The 14,463-nt window shown below is 39.2% G+C and overlaps 1 protein-coding gene across 2 annotated transcripts in view; it reads right to left on the bottom strand.

The window, feature by feature from the left end:
• Positions 1 to 162: 162 nt before the first annotated feature.
• The window catches only part of LRP11 (LDL receptor related protein 11), a 43,748-nt gene continuing 29,447 nt past the window's right edge, over positions 163 to 14,463 (bottom strand). The window contains exons 5-8 of one of the 2 annotated variants that reach the window (XM_075597773.1): positions 11,920 to 12,123; positions 3,417 to 3,473; positions 2,598 to 2,699; positions 163 to 1,698 (exon numbers count right to left, since the gene is read on the bottom strand). In XM_075597773.1, the coding sequence (XP_075453888.1) occupies positions 1,544 to 1,698; positions 2,598 to 2,699; positions 3,417 to 3,473; positions 11,920 to 12,123 (518 nt within the window). In that variant the 3' untranslated portion in view covers positions 163 to 1,543. The remainder of the gene's footprint in view (positions 1,699 to 2,597; positions 2,700 to 3,416; positions 3,474 to 11,919; positions 12,124 to 14,463) is intronic. The other variant, XM_075597774.1, reaches the window with a different exon arrangement.

Here is a 14,463-nt window from a genome sequence, read left to right as displayed (position 1 = left end):
AAAGACTTCAGAGTACTCGGGTAAACTAGTCACTCCCTTCCCACAGTCCTTAGTTTTACATTAGAAAATATGGCTGCCATTTCCTATCCCAAAAGTAATAGGACTGTAGCCTGTTTAACTACATGTTTGTTTTGTGATTCATATGGAGGACTGAAAAAAAAACATTTTTATTTTTTTATTTTTTAGTAAATAGCACATTGATTTGTGAAAACACAAAGCCCATATTTATAGTAAGAGATTCTATTACATAAAACACTTTGTGGTCCATTAACTGATTAATGTGGCTCTAATTAATCATTTCAAAGAGAGTAGAAATGTCACTGACTAAATGTCCAAAAATCAAACACTGGTGTAACGAGTATTCATATTTCCTGTAGTATATTAATTTCCATTTTAATGTTGTTCTTTAGTAGCATTCTAAATATGCTTGAATTGTTTAGGCTTACATTTATACATTTAAACATTGCTGCAGACTTTGGCTTCTACTACTGTACATAAAAAATATTTTACAATCAGATACCGTACTTAACAAGAAGTTTAAAAAATGCAATTCCTACATTTATAAAATGAAATAGAATTGTCCCTGCTCTACTGAAAAAGAACAAAGCATAAGAAACTACAGTACCTACTGTATGTGTAACTAACAGATTTTTAAACAGCAACAAAGACTATTGATTTGATTAAAATGCCTCCTGTATGTCTACACTATGAATCACTTGTTTGCCCTTCACTACCAAATTACATTACAATTGTACTTCAAAGGATTTCATGCAGCCACCTTTTGAGGTGAAATCTTGGTAGCACATTTGTGGCACTGTGGTCTGCATGGTAACCTCCAAGAGGTAAGGGAACAATCGGTATGATTCACTAAACTCCAATAAGGTGTATTGAAGCCCGATCTGGGATTAATTGCCATTGACTTGTATGGCACTTTTAGAATCAAGCTCTGATCCCCCTTATTGGAGCTAAATGAATCTCCCCACCCTCTCCCAAATGTGATTACCCAATTTACGGCTCGGCAAATTGAGTTATCTGTCTACTTTCACAGTGCCAGATGCATACATATATAATATAGAATCTATCAATCTCACTGAATAGATTTGTATATGACTTGGCACTGCTCAAACATCCTGTATTTATCCAAGACCAGATTTAATGCCTTTACCCCTGCATCTTTGACAAAGAAGAGTAAGAGACCTTGTGGTCTACACTAATGGCACTTTATTTTCACCATTAGTTTCTCAGAGGTAAAGGGCTACATTTTTCAAGGCTTTCTGCAAATGTATATGCACACAGGGCTTTAATGCAACTGCTCACGTGCATTTTTTCTTTTGACAGACCACTGTTTAAAGCTCTGTTGTGAATGTTCTATATTTACCATTTATTTGTGTTGTAATCCCATAAAAAAAATAGAGGAAATCAAATTGTTAGAAAGAAAGAAAAAATTTTCTTTTAATGTTTAGTGTCTTTCCTGATGCTGAAGTAGATTACCAATAATAACAAAAGTCGCAATTGTATCTTAGAACAATCGTCTCACATACTCCTAGAGGTACATGCCATTAATGAGATAGTCTGACTCCTCGGATGTTAAGGGACGGGCTTTTTTGAGCTTCTTTCTCACTAGCTGAAGGCGACACACCACCATCAACAGCAGCAGAGCAGTGATTGCTAAACCAAGGGCAAGAGGCAAGACTGCTCCTAAAACGAGATGTCACAGGTCACAATTATATTTTATATACATTTTTTTCCATGCTAGTTATTATAAAGCTTTTCTACTTTTTCATTCTGGTTGTAGCTATACAGGCATACCCTGCATTAAAGTACCCAAATGGGTCCAGAGCATGTATGTAAAGCGAAAATGTACTTAAAGTGAAGCATTGCCTTTTTCCACTTATCGATGCATGTACTGTACGTCAATCGTCATATACGTGCATAACTGATGTAAATAACACATTTGTAACAGGCTCTATAGTCTCCCCGCTTGCGCACAGCTTCGGTACAGGTAGGGAGCTGGTATTGCTGTTCAGGACGTGCTGACAGACGCATGCACGAGCTGCCATTTGCCTATTGGGCGATATGTCCTTACTCGTGAGTGTCCTTAAACCGGGGTATGCCTGTATATGCACACACCTAACAAGCTGTATAATAGTAATGCCAACATTTGCCACTTGCATTTTACCAATTATTTAGCAATGGACATTTTCACCCAGCTTAGTATAAATCCCCTAAGAAGTCATTTCTGAATTTCTGGGCATATTAAGTGATGCTGCTTTTTACAGGACATCATAGAAATAGATACATTCAGGTCATAGTGCACTATACTGTACACCTCTTCTGTTTCGGGTAATAGTTAATAGTGCTTTTAATTTAATGCACTATAGTACTGGATATCTGCCTACATCACAAAACTAATGCCTGAGAAAAATATGTTTCCTAAACGTTACTTATGCCTCCACTCTGATGGCTTAAACTTGTAATTGTTCATTCTAATTGGCATTTTTTTTAAACATGTCCATTAATGTAATTAATATTTAATCCTTTCTTTCACAATTGTGAGGGCAGTAGTTGTCTATTTGCAAAGACTTGTCGGTAATTACCTCTCTCTGGGACAGGATGTCCACTCCCAAGTGGAATGCCTTTTGAGATTAAAAATTGATTTGTATCCTCTGCATCTTCATCCATCTTTGATGAAGCAGTACCTGAAACAGGAACATATTTGTCAAAATGTTATTACTGAATTATTAACCTGAAGATGTAGCAAGTAATGCCCAACGTGAAATACAGTAAGTCCGTATTTACAATATTGCAGCCTTTTTTACAGCATTCACTGGTATTGTTGGCGCAGAATATGGATATATCACATTAGAATAACTGCAGGTGGCATTACTGTAACTACATCTGTCAGACCCTGAATTGTGTTAGCTATTGCTCCCTTGTATTTGACATCGCTTGTGAAATCTTTTTATTGGACATTATGAAATCTGTACCTAGATGTCATCAAAACTACATGAACAACTTCTCATGGTGACCAGGGACATATGGAAAGGTGTCAAAAGAGCATGTACAACTTATATAGATCCCCCTACGTATGAAGGAAAAAGTGGCAAAGTACCATTCTGTGGCAAAATAAACTGTATTAGGTGTATCCAAGAAAAAATCCTATTGCATTTAATGGGAAATGGGATATTTTTCTTGGATACATAGAGGCAGATTTTTGCCCCAGAATTGCACCATTTTTTCCTTGATACACCCTATTATGTTCATGTTGATCTACTAAAAAGTATTTGGGAAAATACAGTCCATGTCAAACTATCTGATTCCTATATTTTCCAACACAGCAGCATGCATAAAATTATGGATATTTAAAATATCTTACAGTATCTATAGATGGATAAAAGTGAAAATAAGCACCAGACCTGGCACTGTGTTTAAGTCTCCAGTAGGGTCCTGTGTAGTGTGCTGAAGGACTGCTCCTGACAATAGAAATTATATATACAAGATTTTTGTTACAGGGTTGTGTTAATCATTGATGAGCTAGTTTTAGCTATCAACATCCAAACATTTGGAAGTGAAATGACTGATGAAGGGATTCTTGGATACCGAGGCAAAAATGTATAAAGCTGTGTCCCAGAGAATAGCCAGTCAAATTTCTGAGTACCCCCTCCCCTTGATTTTGGTTGACATAAATGTATTGAATGTCTGGGTGAGCACTTGTGCTTACAGTCTGTAAACTTGTCTGTATTCAAAGAGATTTGTTTTAGGTTAGAAATACACCCATTAGCTTGAAAGATACTAAATCTTCGAAATAATCATTGCAGAAACATACATTTGCAGATCTACAAGCAGCCTGTTTGCCAACAAACATTAAAATAAGTTCCAGGGGGCGTGCCCAGGACTTCAAGGAGAGTGGTTGCTGGTTAGCTCTGCTCCACCACCACATAAGAAATAAACCGCACAAAAAAGCAAAATGAGCCCTAAATTTACAATAGAGTATATAAGTCCTAGAACCTGCTTCTACCCGCTGGCGGCGTCCGCAAACGTCACTTCCGGATCGTGACGTCACTTCCTGCCGGAGCTAAGGATCGTGAGAGTTCCCTTGCTTCTTTCCCTCTACCAAGATGGCGACGAAAGCCCGACTCAACGCGTTTCGACGTAATGACGTCTTCAGGAGTGGCCAGCGGGTAGAAGCAGACGAGACGACCTATGCTGCATCTGAGACAATATCCCCAATGCTGTATTTCCTTCTAAAGCCGTAAGCCTCCAATTGTCTTACTTATTAGATAAAGTTTATTTCCATCTACACTATGGCTGTTTTCTATTTTTCCAAGATGTGCTGACCCATATACCAAACCTCCGGAACGAGCTGCATCACAGAGTATTATTCACTCACATGCCTATATTCCTGCTACTTTTGTGAGTAGGAACTCGTTATTCACTTACACTTTATATTGTTTTTACAATATCACACTATCCACTGTTTTTTTCTTTTTATGTGCATACGGCGACGCTCCCCTGGAACTTCAAGATCCTATCTCAGCCTGGGTACAATTGAAAGTGGGTGAGAGGAGCTGTGCAGTTGGAGCAGAAGAGGCCCCTATTTAATAATAGGGGAGATTGGAGTCCTGTAAGCATTTACACTCCTAACAGGCGAAGAAGAGTCAGGACGGAAACATGCTGTCAGACACACATGGCTTCTCTGATACACTCCTGGGGCTGTCAACCTTCACACCAACTTACCTGCTGCTTTTCTGGAGAAGATCGCGATGCCGACTGCCCTCTCTCCCCCCCCCCCCTCCCTGCTCAGTCATGATAACATTGAAGATAAGGTGGGGTCTGGGTGTCCCAGATATCTTAAAGTATTACCAAGCCACTCAATTATGACAAGTTGTAATGTGGAATGCCGATCCAGCACATTATTGCTGGTTGGCTATTGAATCTCAGTATGCCAGATTGTCTTTCCTGCAAATGTCACTGTGGACCCCAGAAAAAAAAAGATCTACAGACGAAACTGTTTGAGCTGGGTGTCCGTTGAGGTGCACATGGGAAGTATGGAATAAATTAAAATTCAAATTAATATCAACCACCTCACAACTTACCCCACTTTTTAATAATCCAACTTTTCCCCCAGGATGACATACTAAACAATTTGACCAATTCAAAGAGAAAAACATTAATACAATTGCCGACTTATTATATAATGGGAAATGTCTTATTCTCCAGGAGCTACAAACCAAATACGAGACTCCTGAATTCTCGATCTTTAAATACTTTACAGATTTGGCATTTTCTATGAAAAATCTCCCCGAAGATAGAATTTCCTCCTCTCTCAAATTTTGAAGCACCTCCTCTCTCAAACTTTGAAGCACTATGTAGAAAAGGTACCTATCAAAAAGGCCTGATCAAAAAAATATATGCGGGTATGGAGTCCGCAGTGGATGCGCCCAATCATATTTACATGCTCAAATGGACGGCCGATTTGAACATAGAAATTGATAGAGATGACTGGGAGGATATTTGGGAGTTTGCCGCAAAGACCTCTATCTGTACTACAATCAAAGAGAATAGTTACAAAATCCAATATCATTGGTATCTCACACCGAGTCGTCTGAAGCAGATCTACCGGGCAGCATCAGATTTGTGCTGGAGGGGCTATGGGCAGAGAGGTGACATGGTTCACATTTGGTGGTCATGTCCAGAGATTCCGAAATATTGGGCCATCATTCAAAATATTATTAAAGATGTAACAGACCTCTCTATTCCTGTGGAGCAATTGACTTTTCTCCTGGCAAAACCAGTTGAAGATATAAGCCGGCCCATGAGACGACTAGTGTAATTTATACTGACTGCTGCTAGGTGCGCCGTGGCGGCGTCCTGAAGAAATTAGCAACCCCCTCAAGGTGAACTGTATAAATAAGAATAACCGAGGTGATGCTGATGGAAAGAATGACGGCCTTCCTGGAACATTCAACCGACGAGTTACATAAAACATGGGGCCCATGGTTGGAAATCAATTAATTAATTAGTTGTAATATGCCAAAAACGAAATAAAAAATATTAAAAACATGTCTGAGGCGGTTGTGGGGGGAAAGGGAAATTTCCCCCCTCTGTTCCCCTTTTTACCTCCACCCATTCCCTCCCCCCCTCCCTCCTCTAGTCCCTCCTTTTTGTCATCTCGTTTCTTTCTGTTGACGTTCCCTTTCTCTGCTTCTTTCTTCCCCCAACATAGTAAGTAAGTATATATATATATATATATATATATATATATATATATATATATATATATATATATTACCCAGTAAGAGCCAATCCTTCAACGTGGACCGAAATATGCGGGATCTGAGGTCTAAATTATCTGCAACATATGTATAACTGGAGTAGTAGTGCTTTTCTAAGAATGTTTTGAATGTCTACTTAATAATACTATTATTCCATAGAGGATAATGTTTATACAGTCATATTGTTGGATATATTATGTCTATTAATTGTACTATGTGGAAAACTAATAAAAACTATATGAAGAAAAGAAAAAATCCAGTTCTTGGTTAGCACAGATATATATATGAAAAATACAAAAGAACACACAATAGTGCAATATGTTTATGGTAGTCCAGGGGCTCGGTCTTTTAATCTAACAGGGGATGTACTCACATATTCCCCTTTCTTTTGTGCATAACCCAAATCCGTGCATATGATGTGTTCTGTACCCCTGTACGTCTTGATGTAGGATGACTTTCATGAATAAAGTAAAATACCAATAGTGCAGACTGATATAGAATTTTTATTAATAAATGGATAAAAATGATACACTCGCATGGTGTCGAAGAGTAAAGGCATATTGGACATAAATGAGAGCAGCAGGCAGGGATCCCTGGCGTTTTCACCGCTCCTTTCCTCAAAGTAGCTTGCGTCTCTGGTGTCGACTCCCGCACTTCCGGGTTGGATCCCCAGATGATGAGCAGGAGAAAAGGCAGGACTGTGTTAGCGTCCTACACAGTGAATCACATCGATTTCACTCAACACATTTCATCGGCCAGCGGTTTCATCAGGAGTGATGTTTGACGTATCTACTGCCTATAAATATCCTCTCAACTGTTCTTATTGGATATAGCAAAAGGATATTGACGTGGACTGATTACTGGGTTACTGATGGGTAACATCTAAATTGAAACAATGTGAATATAAAATGACACAAATTAAAATGACACCATGTCTAAAAAGCACATAATGTGTATAAACATGAATGACATAAGATTAATCCTCAATACTGTATAAACACATATAGAGGACCAAAATAATGCAATAAATGTAATTAACATAGACATATAATAGATAAAATCCTACATCTATCTAAAGGACCAGAAGATAAACTAATGTTCATAGGCTGTAATAGATAAATAAAAACAGATGTTAAAACACATCGCATACATAAATTGAATCGTGATAAGGGAAAATATATTGGACAAGGGGTGAATTTGAATGGTGGAAATGCATAATCCTAATTAAATATGTAGAAAAATATTCACTCATGTATAAAAATGTATATAAAAATATACAAAGTATGTGTGTTAGGTAGCACTCCAGAGAATAGGGATAATGAAAGAAATATAATACTGATGTTGTGGTGCACAAGAACAGGAAGGAACCTCAAAACCCCCCAAAAACGTTACAGATATATACAAAGGTTCTCAGCACACAATCTAAAAAAAAAAAACACAGACAATTGTCAATTGAACGGCCACACACAAAAGTCCTGTAGAATAAAGAATGGCTATAATAGCAAGAGAAAATTACGTTACGAATCCTCAGTGGTTTGTGGTGTGAAATGATGTCTGGCCATTCTTTATTCTAGTGTGTGTGTGGCTGTTTTGTCCATCATTGGTGTTAAACCACCAAGATTTGTTTTATAGGGCATTTTCCTGCAGCACAGCTATTGGTTACATTAGGAGTGATTTTGATACTCCAAAGACATGTTCTTTAGCCATAGAGGGTTACATTTAGCAATACAGAATCCATTATATGGTTTACAGTGTATCTCTAGGTGCTACATTTATTTGATTTATTTTGAGTCTCCAGATAGTCCTTGCAGTTCTCTCTTTGTTAAAGAACGTGTATTACAAGTTTATGTGGTTTACATATCCCCACATTTATGCTAGATTTAGATTAGAGGTTTTTGGAAGGAGGTACATGAGGGAAGAACCATAGACTCAAAAGGTCTGTGGCAACGGGCATGAAGAAGGGGCGATTTAGGCCTCGAAACGTTGCACACCTTTGTTTATATGACCTCATCTTTTATGTTTGTTTCATATAGTTTTTTGTTTTCTCCTTGTGTGTTTTCCATTCCCCTTTTTGCTTCTCCTCCCCCTCTCCCTCCATATTTTTGATACTGTTTAGCTCTGTTTTGTGAGACGTACCCTCCATGCCTCTTATGGGGGCATTTGTGTATTACATCAATTTTCAAAATATTCTTTAAATTTCAATCGAAAATTGTCAGTTTTTTTTAGATTGTGTACTCAGATCCTTTGTGTATATACACTGAGATCAATATCAATGTCTCTCTTTTAATCAAATCCATGTTCCTATTCCCCCCTTTTCAATGTGGCAGGACATTCTCTATGCCCATGTAGATGAACCCTTTGGAGTCGGCATTGTGTACCATAGTGAAATGTTTCTAAACGCTATGCGTCAGTAATTTCCTTTTGATATTTCCTATATGCTCCAAGATTGTAGTGCTTAGTGGGCAAATGGTCTTCCCCACATATTGGAGACTACATGGGCATTCTAGGAGGTAAACTACAAATCTAGTCCTGCAATTTATGTGCCTATTTATTTTAAAGGTTTTCCCAGTAATGCTGGATTTGAAACTATGGAACACAATGCTGATCCGAAAGAGTTAATCTACATGGGCATAGCGAATGTCCTGCCACATTGGAGAGTGGGGAATAGGAACACAGATTTGATTAGAAGAGACACCTTTTGGATTCACCAACTGGGCTCCTTGACACTAGCAGGTCTAAACATTGATATTGACCTCAGTGCATTTTTATGAATATCTTTTTATATACATTTTTATAAATTTGAGTGAATATTTTATATATTTTTCCACATATAATTAGGATTATGCATTTCCACTGTTCATATTCATCCCTTGTCCAATATATTTTCTCTTATCCTGATTCAATTGATGTATGCTATGTGTATTAACATTTGTTTTTATTTATCTATTACAGCCTCTGAAAATTATTTTATCCTCTGGTCCTCTAGATCAGGGGTGTGCAAACTGGGTGGCGCGAGATTTTTTGGGAGGGGGGGGGGTGCGGTGGTTGCAAAGGCCCCGCGCTCTTCCCCAAGACATTTAAATTTAATGCCGGGGATCGTGTGAGGCCTCTGCAACCTGAACTTACCTTGATTCAGAAGGCTGCTGTGACGCGTCACCATGGCAATGCGGTGTCAAATTACACCGCGAGGTCCTGTGACATTACATCACGTGACCCTGCGGCTTCAAGAGGTGAGGGTGGCTCGAGCACAGGAGGGAGAAGGTAGGGGAGGCGCAGTTCTAATAGTTTGTGCATCCCTGCTTTAGGCTGCGCTTATAGTGCCAGCAACGTGACGGCGCATCAAAACAAATGCATTGAATCTGTCACATGCGCTTATAGTAGGGGCGACGGAGCGACGTGAATCTCTGTAGTTAGTAGAATTAGATTTTTACAGTGACGGTCTCACCATGTGACAGGCTATAAACCAATCAGATAGCTTCTGATTCAGGGAGAGGGGGGATGTGTGTCTGTGATTGTGTTGTGTGTTTAATTGATTGTGTGTGTGTGATTGTGTGATTGTGTGTTTGTGTCTGTCAAGTGAAACACACTATATTAACAACTTTAAAATAGTAAATTCTCCCGTAATTTTACGTAAAAGTAAAGTAAATCCAGCATGCAAACAGAAATTACAACTCCCCTCCGTTTCAGCCTTCCCCCTTGCTCTTGTCTCCGCTCCTCTGCCTTCCCCCTTGCCTGCCGTCACTCCCCTTGTAGCAAGAGATGTCTTCAAAACTCAAATTACAACTTTTGCAAGGGCTACAGAGACGGGTGACATCATCAGTAGCCGTCACTATAAGCGCAGCCTTAGATAGATGTAGGATTTTATGTATTATATAAAATGTCAATTCAATTTATTGCATTACTTTGGTCCTCTAAATGGGTTTATATTGAGGATCAATCTTATGTCATTCATGTTTATACACATTACGTGCTTTTTAGACATTCAAAAACAGAAAGGCCCAGCGCAACATACTTCAGTGCTAATCTGCTCATAAGTAAGGGTCATTTAGTTAAACCCTTTGGACAAAGCGTTATAAGCCTACAGCCAACATCAAGGCATGATCAATTTGCAGGTCTTAACATTACCTGGTAAAATTCTTATGTACCTCTCTTTTTTTGCTGGAGGGAGAAAAACCATACTGGGCATGTGATACACAGGAACATGATAAAAACTGCTTATTAGAAAGGGGGGGGGGCGAACTTAAAATCCTGGGGAGGAGGGCCACACCTCCAAACAACAATAGTTGCAATAACCCAGTAAGCTCCAGAACCCCAAAACCCACCCTCACATCACATATACAGCATATATATTAGTGTCAATAAGCAGTGCTACTGAGCGTGGCAAAATATACAAACAAAAACAGAAAGGCCAGCGCAACATACAAAGTGACACAACATATAGTACAATATTTCAGTGCTATTCTGCTCATGAGTCATGGTCATTTAGTTAAAACATTTGGCCAAAGCGGTATAAGCCTGCAGCCAACATCAGACCGCTTTTTAGACATTGTGCCATTTTAATTTGTGTCATTTTATATTCACATTGTTTCAATTCACATGTTACCCATCAGTAACACAGAATCAGTAATTTAATAGGTCCCACGTCAATATCCTCTTGCTATATGCAATAAGAACAGTTGAGAGGGTATTTATAGGCAGTAGATACGTCAAACATCACTCCTGATGAAACCGCTGGCTGGTGAACGCGTTGAGTGAAATCGCTGTGAATCACTGTGTAGGACGCCAACACAGTCCTACCTGTTCTCCTGCTCATCATCCGGGGATCCAACTCGAAAGTACGGGAGTTGAAGCTACAGTGAGGAGAGGAGCAGTGAGAAAGCCAAGGATCCCAGTCTGCTGCACTCGTTTATGCCCCATATGACTTTACTATCTGACACCATGTGAGTGTATAATTTTTATCAATTTATTGATAAAAATTCTATATCAGTCTGCACTATTGGTCTTTTACCTTATTCACGAAGGTCCTTCACCAAGACGTACAGGGGCACAGAACGACACATCATTGTCACTGATTTGGAATATGTACAAAAGAAAGGGGAATATGTGAGTACAACCCCTGTACTGCCACAAACATATTGCACAATGCTTGTGTGTTATTTTGTATTTTTCATATACGTCTGCACTCCCCAAGATCTGGAAAAGGGTTTTAGCTGCAATCAACGGCTATCACTTATTATTTTATCGCACATCACAGATTTGTTGTGATTAGATTGCACTTGTATTTCTCACAAATTTCACTCTAATAATCACTGGTATCACTGGGTGATGTCTTATTATAAGAGCTGCACTTATTTTGGTTTAGGCGCCATTCTGATAACACATTGTTTTCTACTTTTTAAACATTCGTATAAGCCTGAGACTTACTTCATGCATAGAGCAGACACACAGGTAGGAAAGGCGGGATGCAGGAAATTAAAAAAATGCACAAGATAATTTATCAAAATCAGACAAAAACATTCTGAAGAAAAGGAAATATGCCCTTGGAATTCATTTTTTTTTTTTTTTTTTAAACATGCGTTAAGTATGATTATTTATAATCAGGACTAAGGCCATATTCAGATAGTATATTGCATAACTTATTTACCTGGAATGATCCTATTGTCCTTTAGTTCCTGAGTAAGTGACTGATTTGACTTGTCTGCATCCAAGGTCAGATGAGATTGTTTTGCTGCAGGGACTCGAGGGTTTTCCATATGCACATTCTTTCCTGTGTCCTGCATGACTCCTGTGTCTGCATGATGCTCTGTGCTGTCAGAAATACGAGTCACTGTCTTCCGGTCAGAGCTAACTAAATGAAACACAATGAGTTGTAAGTCAATTTCCCCATTGCAGCTGGTATACAGTAGTAATTTTATTTTAATAGATATTTTCTTTTGTAATGTATTTCATCTCAAGTAACAATACAAAAATTATATATCAATGGCGCTCTGCACTGGTAAAATATAAACATATAATATATAGTAATGGAAATATACAACCAGTGGCGTGGATGTTTCTCCTGGGAATGGATGTTCCACATGTGATGGGAAAACATGTAAGGGGAAAAAAAATCACAACATAGTGTAATACTGTGAGACATACATACAAACATATAACATAAGACGGACGCTGGGAACAACAAGTGATTGAGACGTTTACCCCTGAGGAAGAAAGCTAGACTTTCGAAACGCGTAGGGTGTTTCTAAGAGGTCCTCCAGACTCGGTGGTGAATCCTGTCCCCCTTGGAACCTGCTAGCAGATGTCCGTTGGCTGCCGAATCCAGGCGGATATCCATCCGCGTTCACTACAGCTCCGTTTGGCGCGCTTTTAACAGCTGAGCAGGAAGAATCTTCCGTGTCCAGGGCGCACAGAGGCTTATGCTACAAACAGAGGGAGCAAGCACTATCCACGGCTAACAACACACGTGTGAGCCCAGCAGTCCGGTGCAGCAGCAGCCATCCATAGAGGGGATACTCTTATATATCCACTGCCTGATACCTTCTTACTTTTGGTAAGCAGGTACCCCCACCTGAGTTGGAGTGCCCTAACAGTTTCTATTTTATGTATTTTATGTATTTTTAATGATATGCTTTATTAAATGTGTTTGTAATTGGTCACTTGTTGTTCCCAGCGTCCGTCTTATGTTATATGTTTGTATGTATGTCTCACAGTATTACACTATGTTGTGATTTTTTTTTCCCTTACATGTTTTCCCATCACATGTGGAACATCCATTCCCAGGAGAAACATCCACGCCACTGGTTGTATATTTCCATTACTATATATTATATGTTTATATTTTACCAGTGCAGAGCGCCATTGATATATAATTTTTGTACTGTTTGATACCTGACTGGGGTTCAGGGATATATCATAGGCTGCCTACACTTTAGGATATAGCGCTACCTATTTGTTTTGTATCTCAAGTAACAATACTGTAAATGTAAGCAATACCATATTTATGAACAATAAGCAGACATTGGTGGTATTTTTAAGCCTAATAAGAGTAGCAAACTACAGGGCCTGAATTGGCTTTAAAAAGTAGTAGTCCTGTGCCTGACCTAAACAAATCAAATGTAATTTACATTGGGAAAAGGCTATTTTGATTGAATAGAAATATAGGCCCAGATCCACAAAAGGGTGCTAAGTTTTAACATGCCTCAGCTCCCATTCATATCAATGGAAGTAAAGGTGTGCTAACGTTTAGCAGTGTTTTGTGGCTCTGGGCATTGAATTTGACAGACCACTTGGCCCACAGTCTGCCCATTTTTCTGTCTGCTGCAAAAGTTTAGACTCTGTTTGACCCTTGTCTTTCTTTTCTGAGGCTGCAACCAATGTGACGCTGAGCATGTGCTCGCGCTCAGCGTGATCAAACACATTGCTAGCAATGTGGTTGTCTAGCTTGAGCAAGCGCGTGCATGTTCCCGTGAGCGCACGGCACTCAGCTGCTTGCAGAGACAAGCAAATTGTTTTTTTGCCGCTTGCTGGCTTGTCACGTCAGCGGTTCGCCCAATGAGGACGAACCAGCTCTGTGACGTCATGGACGCCCCCCGACATGCCAACCCCCCCAAGCACGCAACTGGCTGGCCACAAATCCCCCAAGAAAGATGAGCGCCACGCTTGAGCGCCAGCGAGCTCAGCGTCACTGTGGCCGCAGCCTTACGTAGTGCATAGAATTGTGCAGGCACAGGGAGTCCCTGCCTCAGAGATTGCAGTCACAATTTGGTGCCCCAGGTAGATTGCGTGTTTTGCCCAAGGAGACCTGACATTGGGATTAGAACCTGGCTCACACACACACACTTCACAGGCAGTGACATTACCACCGAGTTACTCCTCCGGCTCTGAGATGGGCAAAATTTAAAATTGTCTAATATTTTCTGGAGGTGTTTATTATTATTTATTTTTTTTTTTTACATTTTCAAATATTTTTTTATTTTACTTTCTATTTTCTTTTCAAATCTTCAAACTTTTTTTTTTTTTTACATTTTCGAATGTGCCCACCTCTACCTTAAACACAACTGGAAGCCGTGGGATATTTCTGCTTAGAAAGCAGAGAAGAAGAGAGGCTTACTAAAATAAATAATTTTTTCTTGAAATACAAAGTGGAAATATTAATTCAATGTTTACCTAACTTCGTATTTAAATTACA

This window comes from Ascaphus truei, chromosome 4 (genome assembly GCF_040206685.1).
Source record: "Ascaphus truei isolate aAscTru1 chromosome 4, aAscTru1.hap1, whole genome shotgun sequence".
Classification (NCBI taxonomy): Eukaryota; Metazoa; Chordata; class Amphibia; order Anura; family Ascaphidae; genus Ascaphus; species Ascaphus truei.
The sequence above is the reverse complement of the archived record's forward strand: the minus strand, read 5'-3'. Positions and strand labels throughout refer to the sequence as shown.